Here is a 26,972-nt window from a genome sequence, read left to right on the forward strand (position 1 = left end):
TGGATGCATAGCAAACACGTTTCCCAAACTTTTTATAATTTCCAATAAATAATCAAATACACTTACATAAAGCACTCTTACATAAGTATGTATTTCTCAAATGCAATAATTTTTAATTTTTGGTACAAGAGACTGGGATCCCAATCTACCTATATACAAACAGTACAGAATTACAAAAAGAAGGTTTATCTAAGTAAAATTTCTTAATTTTTATTAGATTTGAAAACTGCAGGAAAAAAAATCACAAGTTCCTAAATACAAATAAAAAACCAATTCAGCTAAAATAAAATAGTTGTCAAGTTAAAACTCATTTTCCATAATTTTCCCTTCCTTGCTATTGCCCACAGTACCATCAGAAATCCTACAACTGCTTTAGAAATCGATTTTATCTTACCATTACGATAGCAAACCCTAAGTTTACTACGTAAAAATGCATACTGTTTAGGCACAAGGTGGCAGAAGACAAGCACAAATATCAACCACGCTTCCTTAATTTGTCAGTCGAAAACCAGGTGTGCTGAAGACCTGCATGGTACTGTATTCAGGATGTCAGAGCTTATTCAGTCAAATACGGACTCTTTCTTTTTTTTCCTTTTTTTTTTTAAAAAAAAAAAAAGTTAACAGTATGTTGTGCTTCTTTTCCTTGTAAAAATCAGAGAGAAGCTGTTGAAGTCAGTGGTATACCTTACTGGCCAGTGCTGGTGTTCTGGCTAGAAGAGTGGCAAAAGTGAAAAAACAGGTTCCAGCACCAGAGAATGAGAAGTAGAGAAGCTGTAGTGTGAAAAAGATTGGTTCTTACTTCTGTTGCCAGTGCAATTAATAGTTTGGTGACCACTTGCTAAGACAGCATGACAAGCGGTCACATGCTACTTGAAGATATCAGCTGAGCTAGGTCATCAGCTGCTCTCCCAACAGAGCAGTGATCAAAGTGAAAAACTAATGTCTGCTGCTCTTCTAACCACACCTAAAAGAACTGTCAAACTGAAAAAGAAATCAGAAAAAAATTAAAACAAGTGTTCCAGATTCTACCTTTTACCCATCATTTGATACTTGCCATTCTAATAACAGGTGCAGTTCCACTGTCATTCATAAATACAAAATTTTATTTGCACTTCATTAGTTTAGAAAGACCACAATGTTTTTCAATACCACAACATTCAGGACACACCAAGTTATTCAAATATTTAACTATTGATTTACCACAGCTAAACTAAACAGTGCATTTTAATAAAAGATATACCAAAGATATAATTCACAAATTCATTATCAGACAAACCCCTAACACAGTATTTGCTTGATGGGAATAATTTCCACCATCAAGAAAGTAAATCATTTTACCTCAGGTTCCCTTTCCCCCAACCTTACAGATGTCCAGACAAATACACAAATATATTCCTTAACACAGGAAACTGCATCATCTTCATTTTTTTAAAAAGAATTTGTCTAGAACAGCAGCATTGCTTTTTATACCTTCTTTTAGAGCCTGAATATATTTCCATTTTTTTTTCACTGAAACTTTAAACTAAGTTTATGCTTAGGCAGAAAATTATATATGCTATTTCAGAGTGCAATCTTAGATCTGCACCAGATGTGATGGCTTGGTACACAAAGAAGGGGTGCAGCATTAAACAAAATAAATAAAAGACCGCCAAAAATTAAACTTAGCTTTTCAATAAATCCAGTCAGCAGAGGCTGCTACAACCAAAAATGTTTTCACTACATTATAAGGAAACATAGTGCTGATTATGGAAGCTTTGTACATAAAGTCCTCTGTTTTTTAAAAAATTTGTCTTTAAAATAGTTAGCAAAGCACCATATGCTTATCTTCATACCAGAAGAGCTTCTGCCTGCCTGCCTGTAATAACAAGAACTATTACAACATTTATGTCAAGAATAGGTATAGATTTAATTTTTCCTCCTCCTCGACTGGAAGCGTGGTAAAACCCCACCGACTATACAGTATTTATAACACTGGGGCAATGAATGAAACATCATTGTGAGGGAGAGGGATAATAATTAAATGTTATAGCTGAATCCTAACAGGATTGCATATTTGCATATTTACAAGTTAGTGTGTAGCTCTGACTCGAATAACAAAGTGCAACAAGAAACTGCCAAATGATTGTAGTGCAGAGTAGTATAGATACTTTCTTTACCCATCCACGCCTGTTTTTCACTTTGTATGGAGTAACAAGTCAACAGCAACGGACATGTGGCCTTGGAGGAGGCAGTTCTGGTGGGATTTCTGGCTCTGGTTGCAGGGACAGGATACTGTTGGACAACTCATTTCTTATAACATCCAGTGGCATCTTGAAGAAAAGAAAAATCACCTGTAAACAGTCATCTGCATAAAACTCAGCAAAAAATAGCTCATTTCAAGGCTTCAATCTCAGCCAAAGTCTCAATATAAGATTCTTTTGACTCTTATTAGTGAATTACACTTGAGTAAGTTCTGTTAAGAATTTCTTTCAGAAAAAAGTTACAAGATATTGTTGAAATAAAGCCACTTCCTAAACCAATTACAACAAATTATAAAAGAATTGCCCACAAATCAAAGTGGACAAACGTACAGCCAGCTGCTGATATACAGTGAAGTTACAGGAAAGAGGAAATATAGCAAATAGAAGCAGACATTTACCAAATTCAACAGCAGGTTTTATTAACTGAAGAGTTCACCTGAGTCTAGGAACTACATCACACCAACTACATATTAACCAAAACTTCACCTGACTGAGTGCACTTGGCCTCTATGTCCTTCCAACAATTACCTGCAGTCACTATCTAAACATTGACCATTTATGTGGTCACAGGAACTATCACTTGAACATTTTACCTTTCTCAGAATGTCATCAACAAGTTTTAGAAATATTTCATCCACGTTAAAATTGTCCTTGGCACTTGCTTCACAGAACCGCATCCCAGTTATTTGCTGTGCAAACTGATGGAACAGAAAATAAAATAACTACATGAAGATAAGCTCAAACAGGAACTAACAGCAAATATACACTCCTCATAAATACTTTAAAAAAAACCAAACCCACAACTCCCCTAAACCTAATTCAGTCCAAGGAACGATCCTGAATCTCCAAGGTATATCAAATATTGCTACATATAGCTAATTTTCACTTAAAAGTGGTTTACTAGAAAAGTGTGCTGTATTTTTGCAGACTTGAAATCTGAGAAGTTCATGTCTTCAGTTGATGTGTATTGCTGCAGATTGCCAAAAAGTAAGAACTTTTCAGAAGAGTTAATCTCAACCTTATTATTCAAATGAAAAAAAAGAGAAATACAGATGTAAGAATTAGTCTTGACTCTCTTAACAGAAAACGCTTTAATTTTGAACGTATGATGGGTAACTGAAGGAAAACATTTGTGTATGGTCCATACCAATACTGTCCTGATCAAGACAGTGCTACAACATATTATCTTGCCAGGTTCCTTACCACTTTTGGAGCTGGCAAAGAACAAAAGTAACCTGAAAACAAAGGTGAGCTAAGTAATCAAGCAGGACAGTAATCAAGCAGGGCTGTTGCCTGTCCTAAAATAATACTGTAAAGCAAACTCCTGGAGGAAGAATCACAAAGATGTCCTGAGTAGAGGTATCTCCCACCTGCAATTCAAGTCCTCACTACATCCTCTTTCAGAGCCCCAAATTGACTATTCACCGCACTACTGTGTAGTGTAAGACAACTTGTGTAAGATATACTGCTCCACAGCAGGAAAGCATACAATTGCATATTGTCCAGAAGTAAACAACATATGGGTTTTGACAGAACACCACTGCTCTCAATACGCTTCTAGGCTGAACACTCTGAAGAAGACTGAACACGGATCATCAGCAGCAATGCCACAACAGTTTTGTTTCTAACAGTAAGAATTTGATTAGACCTCTTCTTACCTTTTCTCCCTGCTGTCGAGTAATCTCTCTATCAACTTCACAGTCCAGTTTATTTCCAACTAATAGAAGCTCTGCATCTTCTGAAGCATACTGCAATTAAATAATTTTTAATTAACTGAACCTAGAAATATAAAACTTTGTAATGCCAACACAACTCCTCTACTAAATAAGGAACCACAGCTCCACCGTTTTTATGTAAAAGCTCTTCCCAAACATTATTTCAAAAATTTACAACTTCATCTTTTGAATTCCATTTTTAAAACATGACTTGAGAACTAGCTGTTCTAGTTTATCTAAGAATGAACATAATGACCTTATTTCACTGACAGGAAAGAAAACATTTATCTGTGCGCTGGGGGAGAAAAAAGAGTAATGTTAAAGATTTCCAATGATGCTTCTAACTGGGACAATCCTAGTTCAAGGAAGCAGGAACAGACAACCATTTTGCAACAAAACCCAATTGCTAAATCCTAGATAAAAGAATGCAGTGAAAATTAGGTGGTATTAGTTTAATAATCTTCTATCGCTGCTGTTAAAAGTCATACAGAGTACCTTTAAGGAAAACAATTGATTCTCAAAAAAAACATGTAAAAAGAAAATACTTAAGGCTTACCTTATCAATCATTTTCATCCATTTTGGTAAATCGTCAAATGTTTCCTTCTTGGTGATATCATACACCAAAATAATTCCCTTGGCACTTCTGTAATAAGCTGAGGTAATGCTGTTGAATCTCTCCTGACCTGCTGTGTCCCTAAGAAGCAGCAGCAAACATTGGCAAAAATATTTCACCAATTTCCGAAGTATGTAATAACTTCGTTTACATTTTAATAAACCCCCCCCCCCACATTATACCCTCTAAACTGAACATTTCCTTCAATTTGTGTAAATTTCAGGGGAAAAAAGAAATGGAGCAATACCATAAAAAACATAACAGTTGTTTGTTTCATGCCTACTTATCCTATCCTAACTTCACCAAGAAAGGCTACCAAACAGTTCTACGTGTGTCTGAGAATGGAGCTGTCTAATGAAAATGTACCAGCAGATGAAGCTGGTTTTGCGTTGCTTGGGGTTGGTCCTTTGTTTTTTTTCAACAGCTCTGAAAAAAATGACAAAGTAAATGGATACATGCTTATCAAACACAGTCAGACACCCAGCTATAAAATAAGCAATGTACTAATCGAGCTTTCAGAGCCTTTTTGGAATAACCACAGCAACTCAGCTATGGGTTTAAAATTCATGCAGAAGCTACTGGCAGAAGTGAAAAGAGTGAGCAACCACGATGTAGTACTTCTTTTGAAAGTACTTACCTGGCTTTCACGCTTACATCTACTAATATGAGGTGTTAAAATAATATTTCTATTCTCACTTTCAGCATTGCAGGTATTTCAGACAGGGTGTATTTACACTGGTGGCTATTTTAGAGCAATGACAGTGTGTCACCTGTACTAGCTTTGGGTTCTATTCCAAAGCAGATGAGACAGAATGGTCATATTTTACTGAACCATGAAAACCCATGAGCTGCTTTCAATTACACTATCAAGCCTGACTATGAAAGATTTTTGGCAGGTATATTAAAAACATAGCTGGTGCATAACCTAAGTCTTAAAATGTGACTGGTATTACAACTGCAAAGTTATATGGTGCTCCAAAGTGATCAAGCATTTGCTGCTTGAGTTCAGCTTCAGCAGCTTGAATGAATGGATAATTTAAAAATTTCACTGTTAGAGCAAGTCAAAAGATGTACCAAAATTGAGTGGATGGGAGAAAATGTGTGCATGTGTGTTGGGACTCGAAAGTTCAAAAGGAACTCTCTTCAACAGTCACATTTTAGACAAAAGGAGGATGAATTTGGGAATGAGATTAACAATGGAGGTCCAAAACATTTATTACCAAAAAAAAAAAAAACAACTCACATTCACAAAATGCCACACTGATTGTCCTAAAGAATTCATCCTGTTAAAGTCTATGCATAACAAGCAACAGAATCAAATACCACAAACCTACCTTGCTTCACAAAATCCTTAAGAAATTTAACTAAGCAGGTTTAAAAGTAAAGTAGTTAACTTCCTCCTGAAATTGCCATAAGTGAACTTGTTAGCAATAAGCCTTTGCTAGCGAATTCACAAAGTACAGCATCATCCACTAGGGAAAGATCTCAGACCTCTTCACGGCCTGTGGAAAAATACTGACTACTACTTTACTTCAAGCCAATGGCATTGCAATATGGGGCAGTAGAGAACAAATTCCTATCACGTTCATTCTTTAATTCTTGTTCAAGTACCGTTCTCTACTCAGAACTTCAGAATTACATGCATACAAACCCTATAGAAGGTAAACTAGGTGGCCTGTTTCAATAAAGTCAAGCTCTAGCAGTATTTCAAACCAGAATTAGATGGTTAGTTGGTAGCTTTCTTACAGTACTGTGGCATTTTTATTAAAGCAATACAAGTTCTGGCAGCTGAAATAACATTTATAAGTATTACTCAGAGTAAGTAACTCTACTTTCTCTTCCACTACTACTTTGCTATGGTCAGATTTATTTTTTGAAATTCGGATATTCACTCCTTGAAAAATTAAAAAAAATCTAGTACGAACCGTTGATTTTCCACATATGGATAACATTGCTTTAGTGTTTATGAACAGATTTTCAGAATTATGACCTTGCAGGGCAACCCCTGCCATTTGTTGCTAATCTAGATTACTGATCAAGTGTATTAAGAATGGGACCCTTTAGTTCCATTGTTCTGAGCAGACATAACTAGATGTCAGATGGAAGGGCATACCTGATGTGGGAGAATGCATCTATTCTAGCTTTGACCAGAATAATGGAAAAAGTTACACTTTTTTTGCTGACCAGTCTTCCCCCTCCACTCTGTGCCCCTACCAGAACACAGAAATAAAGGGGCTATTTCAGAGTCACCCTGGCTGTGCCTTCGCATCAGTGCCAAGGACCTTTAGCAACTCCTTCACAGAGGGGCTACCAGATCGCTCAGGTCATACAATAGAAAAACAGAGGGGAAGTAAACACGCTAACTATGTTTAGGCATAGGCACTGGCATCAAGTATGCAACGTTACATCCAGCTATATCCAGCTCCACGTTTCCCCTAACCTGCCGAGAGCTGTTATCTCCAGGTCTACCTCATACTATTTGCACCTCCTCACCCCACAACGCCCTCAGGCTCTTCAAAAGTTCATAATATTCCCAGGCTGCTGCTGCTCCTTTTTGCCCCTTCAGGTCCTGCACTCATCTCTGTGTAGGTCATTCACCTAAATATCACACAACTTGTAGTCTGGCTTGCTGGCTAATCAAGTCATACCACATGCTGCAGCCAGTTTAAAACACCCATGGACAGCCTGACTACCCAGATGGCCACTGACTGTCACCTACTAGTCACGCTAATTACAGCGGATTATGGCTGATTCTCTTTGCCTTGCTTTAAGTCATTGAGACAAAGCCTCTACTGCTGCAGCAAGTTTAAATGAAACCAGTCAATGTGTTTCTGGTTGCAAGCATGATATTCTAACCTTTGTTTCCTTTGAAAACTGGAAGAAAATAAGCTGAATTTGCAGTTTCTAACACTACATTAACATTGAACTAACCTTCATATAGTAAAGTGAACACTATTTCTGCAAAAATAACCCCTAGCTACCTAAACAAGCTGCAGGGTGAGAAGAGTATCAAGTTCATCTTTCACACAGAATCTCATATTCTGCAGGTGCTATCTTCTTCATGAAAATGTGCAGTATATTCTTCCAATATTGAAGAAAAATGGCAACCCCTAATGCAGAGCTAATACTAAAAGCATATCCAACTTAAAATGCCTTCCTTTCATGTGCAGTGCTGGAGCAATTACATTTGTTATACTATTTTCGTCGATGTATTATGCTTGTGCAGCTGGAGTATGTCAGTAAGGATAGCTATTGAACTACTAGTGGAAAGCTAGGAGAAGAGATGAGCATTATTTAACTGGCCTAACAGTACACAACTTCATGAATACTAAGAGATACTAAGTGCTGCTAGTTCTTCATTTGATCTAGTCAGAACTGACATAATAGAATAAAAGAACCAGCCAGTTCAATTTAACTCAAACTCCAGAAGTCCAAATGATAAATTATTACAACTTGACCAATTATTATAACTTGATTTGGCATCACTGAAAAAACCACAACAGATTACTCCTTTTTTAATGCTAAAAGCAGTTTTCTGTTATTGATTTTTTTTTCAATTGTTCTAATGGAAAAACACTGGTATTTCTAAGTTGTAATCAGAAACACACAGCAAATGACTCCTCAGCCATCTAAAATAATAAAACCCCACTGCTTGACTCTGGTTTTCTGCTTCCAAAACAGAAACTAGATGTCACTCCAAAAATACAAATAAACACTACACCAAACAAAAGCAAATAAAAAACACCACACAAAGCCCATTTTCAAGTGTTGACTTGTTGTATTCCCACTATTTCAGATGGCATAAAATACAATACAAATACAGCTGATCTTAACAGATCTGGATAATTTTTGTTTTACATAAATCTTCTCTGTGTCTATCTAAAACAGTTGCTTGAAACGCACAGAGAAACTCAAAACTGGCTCTGAAGTTTAATTTTTCATGAATGATGGTGTGAAGCAGCAATATAAAGGAATATATTTTTAAACATCAATAAAAATTTAACACTAACTTAACAGCAAGAAATGGCTGCTGCTGGGTGTCCAGCTTACTCAGGTAAGAGGTGACGGTCAGACACCCTATCGTCCTGCTATGCAACTCCCAGCACACTTATGCTTCAAACCATGAAAGTTGGGGTCCTATTGTTTAGTCTATTTTCAAGCTTTGAAAAAGCCGCAATTCCCAGATGCTTGGATTCACTTGGACACTTACACTATCTGGTGGTTCTGGTTTATCACACAGCCAGTGCTGCATGTACGCATTTCTTCTCACAGAGCTTATCAGCTTGTTTCAGCCAGGAACTGCAGTGCAACAACGGATTTACTGCATCTACTACTTCTGGCACTGCTGGTATTACTGGTGGCACAGAGAATATGGACATTACTCTGCACCCTCAGACCTGCTATACCATTTTATAATCTACGGAGTAGGAGTTTGTTTCCTGACTAAAAGTCATGGAAATAGCAGAAGAGGTACTGTGAGGTAGCAGGGACTAGATAGGAAGCTACAGCTGAGAGCAGACGTCTCTGTGATCCTTAGTGCAGAGCATTCCACTGCTAAGTCAATACAGGAGAAAAGACCAGTTTGTATACTATGCTACTAATGCACTACTAAGAGCAGCAGGTGCAAAAGCTGCTTTCAAATGGATGTCTTCCACACCTAATTGCTTGACATATTCAAAATAGTACTACTGGTTTTTGATAAACTTAAGTGCTAGAGGTCTGTCGATACTGTGGTCAGTGGAGAGACAGGTCAAGCGACAATACAAATATCAGAATCAATTTTTTTTTAAACTCTTCTTGTTTGATTTTTGAAACGGAATCATCAAATGACCAAAAATAAATATCAAACTTTGGTGCTTTGAAATGTGACCTTACATATTTTAAGAAAACAGATAAGCATAAACTTTCAAAATAATCAGATCTCCTAACAAGTGTTTTTGTAGAACAGTTACTGTAATCATTGTACATAAGGCTACCAGAAAGTATGAGGCGACATTAATTCTGTCTCTGCATAGGTATGAAAGGAGACAGACTTAGGATCAGCCATGCAACTTAATTCTGCATTTCTGAACTTCCAAGTGCTTGACTCGGTAAACTGCTTTCCTTTTTTAATCTAACAAAGAGCAGTTGAGGGACCTGGGACTGTTTAGTCTGCAGAAAATGAGGCTGAGTGAGACCTTATTGCACTCTACATCTGCCCAAAAGGAGTTTGTAGAGATGTGGGTGTCTGCCTCTTCTCCCAAGTAAAAAGTGGTAGAATAAGAGGAAATGGGCCCAAGTTGCACCAGGGGAGGTTTAGTTTGGATATTAGAAAAAAATTCTTCACCAAAAAGGTTGTCAAGCACAGGAACAGGCTGCCCAGGGAAGTGGTGGAGTCGCCATCCCTGGAAGGATTTAAAAGATGTGTAGATGTGGTGCTTAGGGACGTGGTTTAGTGGTGGGCTTGGCAGAGTTAGGTTTACAGTTGGACTCAATGATCCTTTCCAACCTAAACGATTCTACAGCTCTGTGATAACAAGGGGTTATAAACAGGCCAAACGACACAGAAAACATACTTCAGGATAAGTCAGCAAATGGAGTACTTATCTAATTGCTCTTTAAAAAAATTAGAAGTATGCCAAGACAGTCTTGAGGGTTAAGTATGAGAACAGCATTTGAACAGCCACTAATGAAGAGAAAGTGCAGGAGTTTCTGTTCATGGATTTTATCATATTTTAAAAGAATGTCTCTTTACATTGTGTTTTCTCCACCATTTTAGCAGGGCTTTGCACAGGAGTAATGCTCACATTTTAGCAACCTATCAGTTTTTAAAGTTTCCTACATCCTGCTAGCATATTCTCAATATGTGGAAAATAATGGTTTAAACATCTCTTTCAAACACATCTCCTATAAAGTATTTATTCAACATGAAAAATTTGTTTGATAAGATTAGCACAATTCATAGCAAAAAATCATATCAGGCATACAGCAGTATCATCATATCAGAATTTTTTGTTACCTCTGTCAGCTCCAGCAGACCCTGGCTAACAATTGCTGGCTCAACTGCCAGCCTTGTGGTCATAGGTTTCCAAACAGGGACAGATGATGGATGAAGACACGCCACTAACATTCAAGTGTTAAGTGACTGATGATACCAAGGATGAAGCATCAGTTAACTCAGAGGGAAGCAAGACAGACACATGGTGTGACAAACAGAGTTGATGGTGACCTGCCAAGAGGAGTTAGTAAACTGAATTCACTGCATCCACTTAGTTAAGAATGAGAGAACACCAGAATAACCCAAAAGTGTAACAATATTTAGAGCTTCTCCTCCCCTATGGATTGTTAGCAGCTTTAACAGCTTAGCTACACTGCCAATTATACATCAAGCACCGTTAATAAACCAAAGCTAAGCTTCTACATAGTGGTATATAAGATTAATGTATAGAACATAGCTGGTTTACTCTCTCATAACAATGTTTACACATTGTACTACTCTGCAAAACAAAGAAGCTCTTAAGCTAAATAAGAGCTAATAAATTTCTAAACAATAAAAATTATATTAACCATTGACATGAATAATCATTATCCGAAAACATGTAACCTACTCCAGAAGTTAAAAGTTTAGTTCAGGCTTTCAGCCTTCTGTAGTAGAACATCAGTATAGCAACTTAATTGTACGGGATTGTTTGACTTATCAGTGCTGTTTAGAGTGGACAGAATTTCCTTTGTCTTGGATGCCCTTCACTTTAAAGTTATTTAATATAGCATCAAACAAACAGCACTGCCTTTACCAAGTTTTAGAAAAAGTTTAGAAAGAACTTACATTTGCTTTACAAATGCAGTTATAATGAAGGTCAGTTTTAAACAGTCCAGAATATAAAACCACAAAATGTATTTTCTCTAGTGTTTATTAAACAAGGTGACCTTTCGTTAGTTGTGTGATTCCTATTCTATTTCTGATGGATGCTTCTGTTCTAGAAAAAGGGGCTTGAGACCTCTGTGATGCATGAACATTTTGCTAATTACATTCATGTCCTCCTAACTTTATCTATCCTTCTCCTCCTTTACTCTCACAAAAATCTAAGAGGCATTTGGTTTTGCTTAAGTCTTGTGGGTACGGAGGAGAGAAGCAACAGGGTAAGAGCTAAACCAGCTTATAACAGTTAATAGTATTAGACAAGCATACTGACTCATGCTAGAACATAAAAATTAAAACATACTGCTGGTTTCACATTTGTTTTACTTACCAGATTTGTAATCTAATTTTCTTTCCTCTTAGTTCTACTGTTTTGATTTTAAAATCAACACCTATAAATAAAATACAGTAAACAGAAAAGGACGAATAAGAAGCAAAAGTAATGAGGGTGTAATAATTATTTTTTTGATTTTTTTTTTTATATCAACTTGTAACAGTCTGAACAAGCAGGATTTTCACACTATGGGTCACTTCAGGAACACCATGGGGATTTGACAACCACTATGTAGTCTGTGAGCCATCCAAATCAGCAGTTAGCACAACATAAACCTTCCATGTCGTGCAACACTTTGAGCAGCAGGTAAACCCATCATAACAGTAAAACAACAGGCACAGTATGTTTGTTTCTCCCCTATTCACCTTGACTGTCAAGGACAAGCCTGCTCTACTTTGAGCTGGCACAGATGCCCTGAAGGCATCGAGCGAATCTAATCCCTCCACATCAGTTTCACTGTCTGTGAAGTGGGAACAACACACACATGAATTCCAGGCTGGATTCTTAGCATCTGTAAAGTAGAAGTGCTAGAATTGTGGTTGCTGTTTGAAGAAGTCTGTCAGCACTGTCATTCTTAATTCCTGCAAATATTTATTAGCAAATTGCTTAGATTTAGAGAGGGTATTTCGCTTTTAAAATTAATTTTATACCAGTATGGTACTTATAGCCACCATCTCAAACTCCAGCCACATTTTGCATACTAAATATTAAAGGCAGAACCATGAGGACCTTGCCGTAGAAAGAAATGCTGGCCACCGATGTGTAAGATATACTATGGTCAAACAATACCCAGACAAAAATTACTACCTCAACTACAAGAATATTTCAGGTTATAAACATCCTAGACTGTCATAGCATTTGTAGATTGTGAATCTGTTCATTTTAGTATACATATCTATGAAGATTTTTGCTTTACTCTTTCTTCTGAACACCATCCCTCCTTAACAGTGCTGAATCAAAAAAGGGGAAATAAAAAGACAAGAGAACATGGTTGAGACTAGCACACAAACTCACTCAGAAGCACAGAAGCACGGTGTGTTGGAAACACTTTCGCTATTTTACATACAATTGTGTATCAATGATACGGATGACAGTGAAGAGAGAAAAAAAACCAACCAACCTTATTTTCTCTAACAAAACCCACACATTTTCCTAATGTATACCCTTGATAAAACCCAAGTATTCCTGCTAATATTGTTAGAATCAAGATTGTCACTTTGACAGAGAAGACTGAACTACTTGAAAATTTCGGTAAGGAAAAAAAGATTGCATTTTATATTCTGAAAACCAGTCACACATTGTTGACTGGCCACTTATCTCAAAGTGCTTTTAAAGATAGTTATGTCTCTAAAGTTGTTGGTAAGAAAAAATAAAACAGACTGACTTTAGAGAATTAGACACATTTTACTAACTGAATTATAATGGATACATTCACTTCAATTTTCAGTTTGAAAAACTGGTTGCCACTGTCCAGCTAGACTAAATAAATGGGAGGATCACTGATCTTCAGTCTCCTAATAAAAAATCCTTCCAAGCAGCTTGCAGTTGCACAAAACATAATGATAACAGTATAGGTTATCACCACCACATTCGTCTCTACGTCTTTAAAAGTGTTTTGTACACCTACTCACCAGTTCTTGGAGAGCTATTCAGGACATTTGATGGTTATACTTCACTTATCAAAATGTATCCCATTCAAATCCCAGTAGGGTTCCTAGGCAATACTGGAGCTAAAGCACAAAACTGAATGCATAAACTATTGTCTTGATGGTCACAGCTTTACCTACAATAGACAGCAATTTTACTTGCTAAGGAGTTAATATTAACAGAAATTATTCCAAACCTCTCCCTTCCTCAAGGAAGTTTGAATAGAATTGCCGAGGTATCTCCACATCAATTCCCAATCCTGCCATTATCTCGCACACAGCATACCACACAATTTGCCATACATCTGAGAACTCAGGTTAAAAACTGAATCTCACTTTTCTCTTCAAGAGAAACATAAACAGAAAAAAGAATCTATGATACTCATATAGGTGGGTATACTCGTATTAGCCTAACAATTATACTTGTAGAGGAGCTTGATCTGAGCAGAGAGAGAATATAGCTATGTTATGTAAAGAAAACTTTGTGTTGTCACACAAAAAGAAGTCATCTAAACCACCTCTGATCCAAAATTGTGTACTAAAACTATGATAGGAATTTCATGTAAGTTCCACAAAATATTTTTATTTTTACATAAGTGGTTTATACACTGCCATCTTATACAAACCAAAGAACAAAAAGGGTTTGGGTTATTTTTTAAAAGGAAAACTAAATAATGAACTACAGAAAGATCCATATATGTTGTAATAGATTTTCTACATGGGACTTTATGGGACTAGTAGGCACAACATATGAGCAAAGTAGAAAAAAGCCTACCTATTAAAGATACGGCTTCAAAATAAATAATATGTCAACAGCATTGCTATTTCAAAGACAGTCTTTTCTATTAATCACCTTAAAGTCTTACCATGAAACACTACTGTTAAACTTTTACAATAATCAGCGCAAACCATTAAAGTTTTGGAAAAGCATGTTCTTCTACAGAATTGTTTCAATCATTTAACGCTTAAAGTCAGATAGCTTGCCAGAACTAAGCAAAGGTTGTTTAACTGCTCTTTATAATTAGCAATGCTCTGCAAGCAGCAACACAATACCAAAAGCTTCACGTCTGCCAATACTGAAAGAAAAAATCTGGCAATTTTCCTTTTGCACATGAAGAAAAAATTCCTAAGCCTGTCAGGTTTCATTATCAGTTTCACCACTGACCTGCCAAAGGTAGAGCTTTTGAGTTTACATACAAATTAGTAATTTAATTAAAGCAACAACACCATCATCTGTTTTCCACTTCAATTTCAAATACTATCTCAAGTTAAGGAAGAAGTTCAAGGAAAAAAATTATTTAGCTTGATTAATGTCAATGGAAATATCTAAATGAAAATTTTTGTTATCCACACAAATACTCCAGCTATTAAAACCAAGAGGAAAAATGGTTAATATTCCTTGAAAATCAATCAGGAAACTAACCCTCTCCACTATTTCAGATAACAAAGACTTATTAGTCACATAGGCATTGAGAGTTAGACAACTGCACCTTTCCATTCACATATGCTGAGCCACTCTTGTATGCTCTTTGTATCTGCAGTTGTAGAGCAGAAGATTTGGACCAACTGCTGCAAACTCCCATTCTTCAGCAAAATAACTGGGAACAGGTTTTTTTAAGCATCTCTATTCAGTACAGAATAGAGAAGTGTGCTCTTAAAAAATGGTGGTTTTTTTAAAAAGTAGTGCTACAGTGTTGATGCCAGCAATATTTGGTAAATTCTTTAAAAGCCTTTCTTCGACAAACTCTTTGCCCTAAGCAAGATACATCTTTCTCAGTCTTGTTAAACCTAATTCTAAGGCCTGTTAAGTACAGATGTACTGTCAGACTGTTTTCCAAGTGTCAGACTGTTTTCCAAGTTTCATACTGTTTGTAATGATACTGTTGGACCTTGCATTTATTACTCCCTTATGGCAGATCCTAAAACACAACTAACGTCCAGGATTAATAAACTTGTGCACTTGTTCTGTGTTCAATACCACCAGAGGCTTCTCCAGTCTTGAAGCTATATGACTGCACAAACTGCAGTGCACCAGAGTGCGTGTACTGACAGATGGGACTTACTAGCTGTGGCATAATATTCTACTAGCACAGCTACACCAACATGTTCCCCACTGCTCGCCTCCAGTTACAGCAGGTACCCCCTAAAAGGATGTCAACAACATCGAACACAAACAAGTCACTTAAGCTCCTTGTGTTCTTAATTGTGCAAATATAATAGAGCTGAGGTCATGGTTTTATATACAGATCAACAAAGTAGAAGAAACATTAATTACTGCTGACAACTGTGTTAAATCTGAACAACACATCTTATAAAAAGAAAGGCTCCTCTTTAGCTGCTACAACACCAGCAAACTACTGCTTGCTTGCATGCTGCTTAGTTTGCATTTTTAATGCCTACTGGTCAATTTATTGTTAACAAATTACCCAATGTACACATGCCAGTGCAGCCAACAAGTGCATGTGCTTATGATCATGCTGAAGTGTGCCCTCTGCCAGGTCACAGTGATGTGAAGGGAACCAAAAGGCTTAACACTATCTCCCCTCTGTTTTAAAAGTCAGTCTCCTCTTCACACATTAGGCTTACATGGACCACAGGAAAGCAATGCATTCAGTTTTTCTAAAATTATTACACTCATGCCATGAGTAAATCTGGACCACTACCTCTCTTCTTATTAATTAAATGTGTTTTGGATGTCAGATTTTGACCATCCTCTTACAGGAATCCAAATACACATTCCATGCACATGTGAGAACTAATGAAAAGGCACGAAAATACAGATCTCAGCCTCTGGTTTGGTTTTCTGATTTTGTTTCTATTGTACAAGTATACTGATTCAGCCTTGCCCTGCTACTTAAAACTGCAAATGAGCTGCTGCCTTGTCCCCACAGGCTGCGTGTCAAATAAGGCATTAAGTACAGCAGTACTTAGGTGGTGTAAGGTAAGAATTTTTGAAGTTTTATACAAAGGACACTGTTTTTGTCAATAGCACACAAACTTCAGATTAAAAATATCCTTCATGCAAACAAGAACATTTATTACAACATGTGCTCAACTGAAACTATGCTTTTTTCCAGGGGAAATAAAGGGCTAGAATAGAAGGGGTTTTTAAAGTACATAATACAGCTAAGTAAACTGCACTCTTTTCAAAAATAAACAGTCCTTAAAGAAAGGGAACAGACACTCAAAATAGAAGTGCACTAATGAAGTTCTAGATAAGGGCAAGTCAGTGGGAATGTTGTACCTTGTCACTGAACTAAACTTGAGACTGTTCCAAACTTGAGACTGAAATGTAATAAAAATGGAGCCTAGTCTAGAACAGATCACATAACACATTAATTTCTCATCCCAAACAGGAACTAAAAATTAGCTATTAAACCACAAGCTGAAACACACACATCTGGCTCTACCTTCACTCTTTAAAGCTAAAAATTTGTTCAGAAATAAAACAAATGGTGAAGAAACTTCTTACCATGCATTTTGTACTTAGGCTCTCAGACAGAGGAGTTGAAAAATGTGACCTTTCAGAGGCCAAGATTTCCTGATAATGAAGTTAAAGGAGGATCTGAGAAAACAGATGCAAATAGAGCACACACTCCCCCCTAACAAAAATATATTCCAATAGATTAAATTTTCAGAGGCCTATTAGTAATTTGCATCAAAGCAATTCAATTAGTGAAAAATAACCAGAACACATGTAAAGAAACACAATCAGTTTAGAAATTCAGAGGTTACATACTCATTAACCATTAGAACTAACATGTAATTCAAAGACTACGACAGGTTATTTAATTTGGACATCTGACAGCAGCATATAGACAGATTTTCTCACTTCTGCTACAACTGGTCCATGCCTCTTGAGTTAAGAACTATCTTTGTCAGGCCAGGTCTGTAACTAAATACCACACCATACTTATAACTTTCCAGAAACTACTGAAGTTAATGAAAAGATGCTCAATAGCTTTGGTACTGATTTCTACCATGATGTTTTGGGGAGAAGCAAGCAACAACAAAAAGTGCATGGAGAGGAAAGGGGAAGGTTACAAAACCCCTAAGTATCATACCTTATTTTAATTGAAGCCGTAGGACATACAGTTAATTTCAAAACACACTAAAGCAGAAATATGTCTTTCAAACTGCATGTCATGAAGACTTTTTAACTATTTGGAAGCATTAAGTGTTAGTCAGACACAAGCCAGTGTGAGGATTATTTTAGAGGCAGGTAAGCTACGTTGTCCATAAAGCTCCAGCGTGTAATTCTAGAATGATTAACGTGCAGACACGTGAGACTGCTCGCCTAAAATAAAAATCTACCCATATCTCAACTGGCAACAGTGCTACAGACCAGAATGAAACAGATACACCAACAACAGAAGGAAAAAAAGACATTTAGTAATATACACATAGCGACTAAACTTTAAAAGTTTAATTATATTTAGTTTTTAGGAACTGGCAGTGATTTTTGACCTTCCAATACACATCTTCCAAATCTCACATGCCTGATACTTTCAAATGCAATGAGAACAGAAAAAGCTATAATTTTCTTACATTCTTGTGGACAGTAAAATTATAAAGCCTTTCACAAAATGTAGGCTTTAGACACTATTTACAGTACTAAGTTCAAACCATGTTCCAAAATTTTGATAAACAGAATGAGGTGGAAGGGAAGCATGGAAGGAGTAAGATTCTCTGTGCCTTCTTGAACACGACTTATTTTCAAAACTTCTAATACGGAACAGGAAAAGATACTGAGCTACTGGTCTAAAACCACCTGACCATAAAGGAAAAATGAACGTGAAGAAAAATTAAACCTATTCAACGAACAGCACTATCCAAATTTAAAAAATGCAGAATCTATTAAAAAATGAGACTGAATTTAGTATTTCATTTTGGGTATCAAGTTTCCCACTCCTTGATATATCACAATAAGAAAGCTGTAGAAGTTGTAAAACAGAATATAAATCCTCTTTCTTGTTTAAGGACAGCCTAGTGCAGAAGTTTATCTCATCCATTTTATGGTTTAGGTAAAGCCACAATTATTCCGAATAGTGCATTTGCTACTCTCATCAAACGAACATTTAAGTTCACAACTCCCAGAAAGAAATAAGAAGTCCATAACTGAGAATCATATGGCCCTACTTTTTTTTTACATGCTCAGCTGTTCCCAGTGGAGACTGAGTTTGACAGCTGCATTCCACTCTCCTTGCAGATTAAACTCTGTATTCGGCACCATTCAAGTGGCCTCTTCATTTTGCATTTTAATTATGTATTCTCACTTATGTACTGACTGGGGACTACGTGGTACTCTGACAGTTCTGTAGTGCTGATATAACCCAGTACCCAAATATTTCTATCGCCTGAAGTTAACATCTAGTTTACAAACTAAGAAAAAAATCAATTTCAAATTTACTCTTCTTCACAACTTCTTAGTAATGAAAAACCTCATACCTTCCCAAAACCCTGTTCCTAAACTCCGATCATTTATATCACCTACCTACTATCTTTTCCTATTCTAAAATACAGTTTTATCACCTTATGAAGACTCAAATGATTACGCATGAATAACAATTATGCATGAAGAAAAATTGCCGACTACACCAAATGCCATAAAATATGCTTAGTGGACACATTTGAGGCAAACAATTACTTGCCAGGTGCTTTCAGTTGCTGTTGTCTCTATTGTCAACTTCAAGTGATGACATTGCTGGTAAAGGTGAAAGGCAGCTCCCAGGGAACACAGACTCCTGTAGCAAGTTACATTTCCTAAACTAATGGCTACAGAACCAAAAATAAACAAGGCAGGTTCATACGTACTCCCTAATTATTTCAAGGTTTTATACAAACTTTTCTGTGAGAGTTTCCAGCCTCCTACTCTCCTATTTGTAGACTGTCAAGTAATTGCAGCTCATCATCACCAAGATTATTTATTTGTTTTACTTACACTATTCTGCACTAGCCAAAAGCCAATAGTAAGAGAAATGTATTAACACCCCGGACACATGAAGATAGAAGGATCAATTCTCACAGAAATACTTATTGCTGATCAGAATTGTCTTTTTGGTTTTTTGTACAACAGCAGAACTTTCTCAGTCTGAGGACAGAGCTGATTCTGGGTATAAAGCAAGAACATCTTAATGTGGTAAAGCAAGAGACACCTGTCGCTACTCTTTCTTCCCTCTCCCCACCTCAACTAAGTTTTTAGTGCCATCTTATGGTAGGGGAAAAACAAATTTTAAAGAAAAATTAAAATGAATTATACTTGTTAGAGCCCACAGCACATACCACAAGTGTAGCAAAAAGATAAATGTTCTTCTAGTTGATGTTGTTGTGGGACGTTTTCCTGGAAATTTTATGTAGACTGTTTTTCACCTTGTATTATATCAAATTACAAAAATTCTTTTACAAACATAATTTTTATTATGATTTACTAAGAAGTTATTTTTCAAGTGGTTAATAAACTGCATATCATGCTTACAGTGCTTGTGAGAAAAAATAGTGACTAGGTAAGTAAAAAAATGACAAGCAACTTAAGGGGTAGTTCTGAAAAATAACCAATCGATACTTCTAAAATGAATAGGATAATACTTTTAAGTGAATATAATTATGTTACATGACAAGCTTACAGGAATGAAATTTAAAACTTATGTCATTAGTCCACATTTTTTAAGGATGAAGAGAATGAAGAAAGGGCTTGAATTCTGACAGAAACCCCAAACATATGTACACATACGTATGCATGTATGTGCATATTAATTAAAACCAGAAGCTGCCTTAAGAGTGCTCTGATGAAAGATGAACCTGACGTCTACATCATCACTATTGTTTATTTTATGGATATTAGGCATTTTGCATGGACATTCATATTTTAGATAGAATTGATAGGAAAAAAAATGCTTGGAAGAAAAAGCCTTAGAGCTCTGTAAATCTAATGAGCTCCCAACTTACATATATTTCATGTTAACACCAAAGTATGGTGAAACAAGGTCAAAGAGCATTTTTGTGATGTCAAAGGAGTCTTACACTGCATGACACTGATCTGGATCCCACAGGCTACAATTAGTTCAATACAGATCACAGGTCACAATACTCCCATCCTGATCCACAACAAACCCTCCCATAACAAACTCAGCTGAGTAGCTCTATCTGTGATTTTGCTTGTAAACCAGGACTGAAGAAGTTTTAGCTTTCACTATAACAGCAGTGAGCCTGCACGGGGCACCCAAACTGCTCTGATATTATCAAAGGAAAGGCCTCTTTCCTGGGATGCTTCCAGACCTGGTGGAAAAGAGCTTAAGGATCAGACCAGTCCTCTGAAACTATGTGCTAAGCCAGCTGGTAAAAGAAAAGCTGAGGAGCATAACTTGATTTGAGGGAGCAGTAGAGTCAGCCGCCTGAGAGGTGAGTCAGGGCAAAGGCCACAGGTTTGGGGGAGCAGGAACCTCAGGTTCAGAGATTAAAGCACAAAGAGAAGTATAACGCCTGCGGCAAAATTAGATGGGCAGGAAATACTGCCAAGTGCAGGAACTTCGTAGATCAGTCAGGGAAGAAAACGAGCTGAAAGACTGGGGATGAGCTAAGATGTGGTGGACACAGGTAGGACAGACAGCCATAGGAAGGACAGAGCAGCAGCTTGGCAGAAGGTGAGAACAGAGGGCTTTGAGAAATAAAGGGGCTATGATGAAATAGAGGATGAGACAACACCATTTTAAAATTAATACGTAATTATAACAACATAGCTATGGAAATCTGAATTAAGATGTACTTCTTTTCAGATAAGAACTACTTTTAGGGGTGGAAATAAAAGGGGGGAGAGGAAGAAGCAAAGGCAAGCATTCTTCCCGCATCACCCATCTTTGAATTTTCTCACAAATGTGGCAACGAGTAGTTATCCACTACCTTCAGAAAGATCATGCCTTTTCATGCTGAATTTGGCATGCTTGTTTTTCATCTTCAAGAGACTGAAAAACCTCTAAACAATAATTTTGGATTCTGCTCCTGTGTGACTAATGCAGGTGCATGGTGGTCAAGGAAAAAAACCCAACATGAACAGATTTTTTTATTTTAAAAGTATATATATGTGTGCGCGTATATATATATATATATATATATATATATATACACTTATGTTTGTTGACAAAGCTAATATGATGTCAATATTACCATCACATAAGTATTATTCCATTATAGAAAAGAAGTTACCTTTGGACTTACAAGTGGCACGAAGAGAATGATTTTACATCACTGCAGATACACAAGAACATTTCTAAAAACCAATTTCTTTGCCCAAACAAATAATAAAAATAAGTTATAACCTAATAGTAAAAATAAACATTCAACCCTAGCACATAAAATTGTAAACATCACCATCTATTTCTCATCTGACAACCACAGGCAAAAAACAGTAAATATTTGAGCATATTGAGTATTCTCAGTACTATGTAAATAGCAGATTAAGTAGACACAATATTCTATGCAACTAATTTAATGCCCAAAATAAATACATCAAAAGAATTTCAGATCAACAGCACATCATGCGCTGTTATGAATAATGTGCAGAAACCTGCCAAGCTATTTTTGAATATTTTCAAAGAACTTCACTATTTCAGATGAGACTGAAGACATGCTGATGCGCTTTTATTACAGAATTTACTTTACCAATCTGGCAATGTAGTCTTCTTAAATTAGCATTAAAATACTGTATCTTTCTTAATAGAAGCCATACCATCCACTTTCAGCAGAAACACTCCAATTTTCAATGACACAGTATTATTACCCTAAACAGCACTTAGGGATGGGAGACAGCCAAAGTTTTTTTGACATTTGCAATTCGTCCATTGCCAGAAAAGACCTCTGAGTAGCCTGTATGCTTTCACACAAAAGATTAAGGTGCTAAATATCGTTCTGTTTCACCTATACTTCCACAGGTTTAATACATAATCATAGAAATAAGGTCGAGACCATTATTATCAAGGTAAGGGAGTAAATATGTATTCTAGCATGCCACTTAAAATACAGCTTCACCAATATAAGGTAGGTACTGCCAATTTCAGTTGTTTACTCGGTTACACAATCTTTTCAAATTTAATCCCAAGGTATACTCAGTTTAAGTAACTTCCTCTGAAATTGGTTCAGTCACAGGGATTTCAACAATGTTTCAAAACATTCTTCACTTACAGTTAATGAAAATCACTGCAGTGAAGTGATGACAAAGAGCTTTATGATTTCAACTGTGTATCAAAGTCTGACCTTAAGTCTTTTTGAAGTGTGGGTTATTTTCAATCTACATGAAATGTAAATAGCAGAGATTACTTTTTCTTACTCTATGGTGCAAAAAAAAAACCAAACCAGAGTGCAAGCTGACTGTGAAAAGCTCTTTCATTTAGCAGTCAAAAGGTCTGGGGGAATCACAACAGCTCTCAAGTTTAGTCAGAAGACCTTGAGAGAATGCTATTACTGTCAAGTCTTTCCACATATATTTTGGCACAAGTTGATTTCCCTATGCTGCTTTATGCTGGCACACTTTGTATAACAAACATTACATAATATTCTGTCTAGCAGCATACCACTATTTCCTGTTTATTTTCTAAAATAAGGAAGCATCTCTGATTCAATCATTGTCTTGGTTATCTAGCAAATGAGTTTTGATTACAAGGCACCAGACTGGAAGTCTGGACCAGGCTCTAGAGGCCCTCCTCTCACTTCTCAAGATTCGCATCAAGAAACTAACCCTAGTTAGAGAGCAGCCTTGAAGAAACTCTTAATGTAGGTCAACCCAAAGATGATACACGTGAGTTCAAAACAAGATACAGATGTAGAGAATATGTAAGGAATACATTCCACTGTTAGTTCTACTTCTTCAGCTGTACCATATATTTAATTAAATCTGTCTGTCTACAAAAGCCATCAGAACTTCATTACAATGTGTCATTTGAGGATTATGCCTTTGATATGCTACCACTGTCTTTCTAACTTCTATGAGTTAAGTTACCAACTTCAAAACACAAATATATCAACACTAATAGTGCTAATCTGCACAACCAGATTTGGATTTTCAGACACTTTATGTTGTTTAGGGAAACAACAGATAAAATCTACATTAAAGTAAGATAACTGTATTATTTTGTCACGGAGAGATAGTTTTGGATAGGAAATAGTTCTGTTTCTAAAAGGCAATACAGCGCTTTCCATCAGATGCTCTAAGTTTCCTTATATTCTGAGCTACAATTAAGCTAAGTACACGTATTTTCCAATGACACAGACTTAAAAACTGCCTTGCTGCAATACTTGGGAGTTCCAAGGACAGGACTCTAATTAAACACTGCAGACTAACTAGCTTGTTTTCTTCCCTTAACACATTTGTGCATTAAAAGACAGCAGGCATTAAATTACCTCCAAGACTCGTTCAGATGACTAAACCATGAATAAGACAGCATGCTACAGAACTAGGAGGCTGTTCTTCAGTTAGTGCGAGGAGCGAAATACAAAGTATGCTCAAGAGGTATGACTCTTTACGAAACAAACCATTAACTTTTTCAGATCTAAAATCAGAGAGGATTTCTTCACGAACACAGGAAAGACATAGCTCTATTGGAAAGGGACCAGAGGAGGCACATAAAGTTGATCAGAGGGCTAGAACTCCTCCAATATGAGGGCAGGCTGAGAGAGTTGGGGTTGTTCAGCCTAAAGAAGAGAAAGCTCCAGGGAGATCTTATAGCAGTACTTAAAGCAGGCCTACAGGAAACCTGGGGAGGGGATCTTTATCAGGGAGCATAGCGACAAAGCAAAGGGTAATGGTTTTAAACTGAAAGAGGGGACATTTAGATTGGATATTAGGAAGTTGGGGTTTTTTTATTGTTAGAGTGGTGACACACTGGCACAGGTTGTCCAGGGAAGTCAGGGACGCCCCATCCCTGGAGGTGTTCCAAGACCAGGCTGGATGAGGCTTTGAGCAACCAAACCTAGTGGAAGGTGCCCCTGTCCATGGCAGGGGGTTGGAACTAGATGACCTTTAAGGTCCCTTCCAACCCAAACCATTCCATGATGGCATAACAGTAATCTGATGGTGGTCTGGGAGAGCATTTAAAATCTGTGCAGCTTTTCAACTTAGAAAACACTTCTGTTTCCCTACGCACAACATCCAAGACTTGAGCACAAAACCCTGTTTTGCCAACCACCCTTCTTTTTTTTTTTTTTTTTAACCGTGCTTTTTGTTTGTTATTAGTAAGGCTGAAACAGGACACCCAAAACCTTCTCAAACTTTGCAAGGACAACTAGGGCCTCCACGACCTTTCCCTCAGGAGCTGGGAAGCCACAAACCCCATCAGTTTTCCCACTGCGAAACACAACAGGGTGGAGGAATCCACCCGGGGCGACGCAACCCTGCTCGGCCGGGCGGGAAGGGGCCGGGGCCAGCCACGCACCCGGGCGGGGACGAGGCCTTGGGAGGCCCCTGCAGGGAAAGCCGGGGACCGGCGTGCGGGGAAGGGGCCCGCACCGGGGGAGGAGAAGTGGGAGAGGGGCGGGGAAGGCGGCCGCCACGCCGAGCCCCGTGTTTCCACGGCCGGACCCTGCGAGCACCGGGGAGTCCCCTTTCCCCCGGGACGGGACCGGGGGTGCGTCCCCTTTCCTCTAGGACGGGACCGGGAGGGCGTCCCCTTTCCCCCGGGACGGCATAAGGGGGACGTCTCCCGCCCCCGGGACGGGAGGGCATCTCTCGGCCCCGGGCCGGGACGCGGGGCATCCCCCGCCATCCCCCGAGAGGGGCCGGGGCGCTGCCCGGCGGGGTCCCTTACCCACGGTGGACTTGCAGGCTTCGCAGAAGGTGTCGTCGGTGAAGCGCTCCATGAGGCTGGTCTTGCCCACCCCCCGCGACCCGATGATGATCACCTGGAGCTTGAAGTCGGCCGGGCGCGGCGGCTGCTTCCTGCGGCGGGACTGACCCCCGGAGAGCGCCGGCGACCCCCCCGCCGCGCCCGCCCCGAGGTCCAGCCCGCCGCCCCCCGCCCTGCGCTGCGGCAGCCCCGAGCCCGGCTCCATCAGCGCCGCATGCGGCGCCTCCCCCCCCGCCACCGGCGCCGACCGCTGCGAGGCAGGGGCGGGAAGGAGGGAGGCAGCGAGGACGAGCCGCGACCGCCGAACGGCCCGGGAACTAGGGGGAGAGAGGGGAGGAAGGGGAAAAAAAAAAAAAAAAAGGGAAAAAAAAAAGCAACAGGAACGGGAACTGCGCCGCCGCCCAGCCCCGCAGCGCCCCCTGCAGCGCCGGAGCCGCGGCCCCGCGCCGCAGAGCCGGGGGCGGGAGCAGCTCCACGCCCCGCCCCGGGAACCCCCGGGGGCCGCCGCGCTGCCTGGGGCCCCAAAGAGGGCGGAGGAGGGAACCGGGAGCAGCCCCACGGCCCACCCTGGGAACCCCCGGGAACCCCCAGAGAGAGCGGGGAGGGGGGGACGGCTCCGCACCTCCGGGCTGCGGCGGCGCCGAACTGTGGGGCGGTGGGGGGAAGGGGCAATTCCTGGAGAGCCGCCTGTGCCCCGTGGTGGAATTTCCAGCAGAAGGATGTGGAGCTGTTGGAACGGGTGCAGAGGCGGGCTACGAGGGTGATCAGAGGGCTGGAGCACCTCCCGTTCGAGGGCAGGCTGAGAGACTTGGTAGATTGTTCAGGCTGGAGAAGAGAAGGCTCCGAGGAGACACTGTAGCGACCTTCCAGTACCTGAAGGGGCTGCAGGAAAGCTGGGGAGGGACTGTTTACAAGCAGTGATAGGGGGAATGGCCTCAAATTGGAGAGGGAAGATTTAAGTTAGCTATTAGGAAGAATATTGCCTTCCAGTACCTGAAAGGGGCCTACAAGAAAGCTGGGGAAGGACTGTTCGTAAAGCCTTGTAGTGATAGGATGTGGGGCAGTGGGTATAAACTGGAGAGATGCAGGTTTAGGCTTGACATAAGGAGGAATTTCTTCACTATGAGAGTGGTGAGGGGCTGGCACAGGTTGCCCAGGGAAGCTGTGGCTGCCCCATCCCTGGAGGTGTTCAAGGCCAGCTTGGATGAGGCCTTGGGCAGCCTGATCTGGCAGGGTGTCCCTGCCCGTGGCAGGGGGGTTGGAACTGGGTGATCTTTAAAGTCCAACCCAAACGATTCTATGGCCTCACTCTCAGATCCAAACCTAGCATCTATACATAAGCATGATATGCTTGCTCCTGGGCATGGACCTTTCCATAACAGCCTGTCCTAGTAGCTCAGTTGTTCAAATTCCAAGTGCAGTTATAAGTGGCATTAGCAGAAGTGGTGGTGTGAGTAATGTGAAGGAAAATTATCAGGGTGAGTGTTGCTTACTGTAATTCTTGAGGAAATTTCTACTTCTCTGAGCACTGAGGATCTAGAGTTCACAGAATCCAGAGTTTTCAGCAACAGCCAGCAGCAAAGATGCGGGCCTGACTTCCAGAGGTGGAAAAGATTCACTGTTTTAACCAATATATGCAGATAGATGCAGTGTTCCTCTGAACATCAGATGTGAGGGCAGCCAAAGCTAGTGGA

General features: G+C 39.1%; 1 protein-coding gene across 1 annotated transcript; it reads right to left on the reverse strand.

The window, feature by feature from the left end:
• Positions 1–1,082: 1,082 nt before the first annotated feature.
• On the reverse strand, positions 1,083–25,609 carry RAB12 (RAB12, member RAS oncogene family). The gene is made up of 6 exons (XM_069853882.1): positions 25,240–25,609; positions 11,799–11,859; positions 4,512–4,650; positions 3,899–3,988; positions 2,834–2,938; positions 1,083–2,309 (listed from the first exon to the last, which is right to left on the reverse strand). Exons 1-6 carry the CDS (start codon positions 25,481–25,483, stop codon positions 2,196–2,198), a joined length of 753 nt encoding a protein of 250 aa, XP_069709983.1. The 5' UTR covers positions 25,484–25,609; the 3' UTR covers positions 1,083–2,195.
• Positions 25,610–26,972: the final 1,363 nt, after the last annotated feature.

Source organism: Phaenicophaeus curvirostris, chromosome 3 (assembly GCF_032191515.1).
Source record: "Phaenicophaeus curvirostris isolate KB17595 chromosome 3, BPBGC_Pcur_1.0, whole genome shotgun sequence".
Taxonomy (NCBI): domain Eukaryota; kingdom Metazoa; phylum Chordata; class Aves; order Cuculiformes; family Cuculidae; genus Phaenicophaeus; species Phaenicophaeus curvirostris.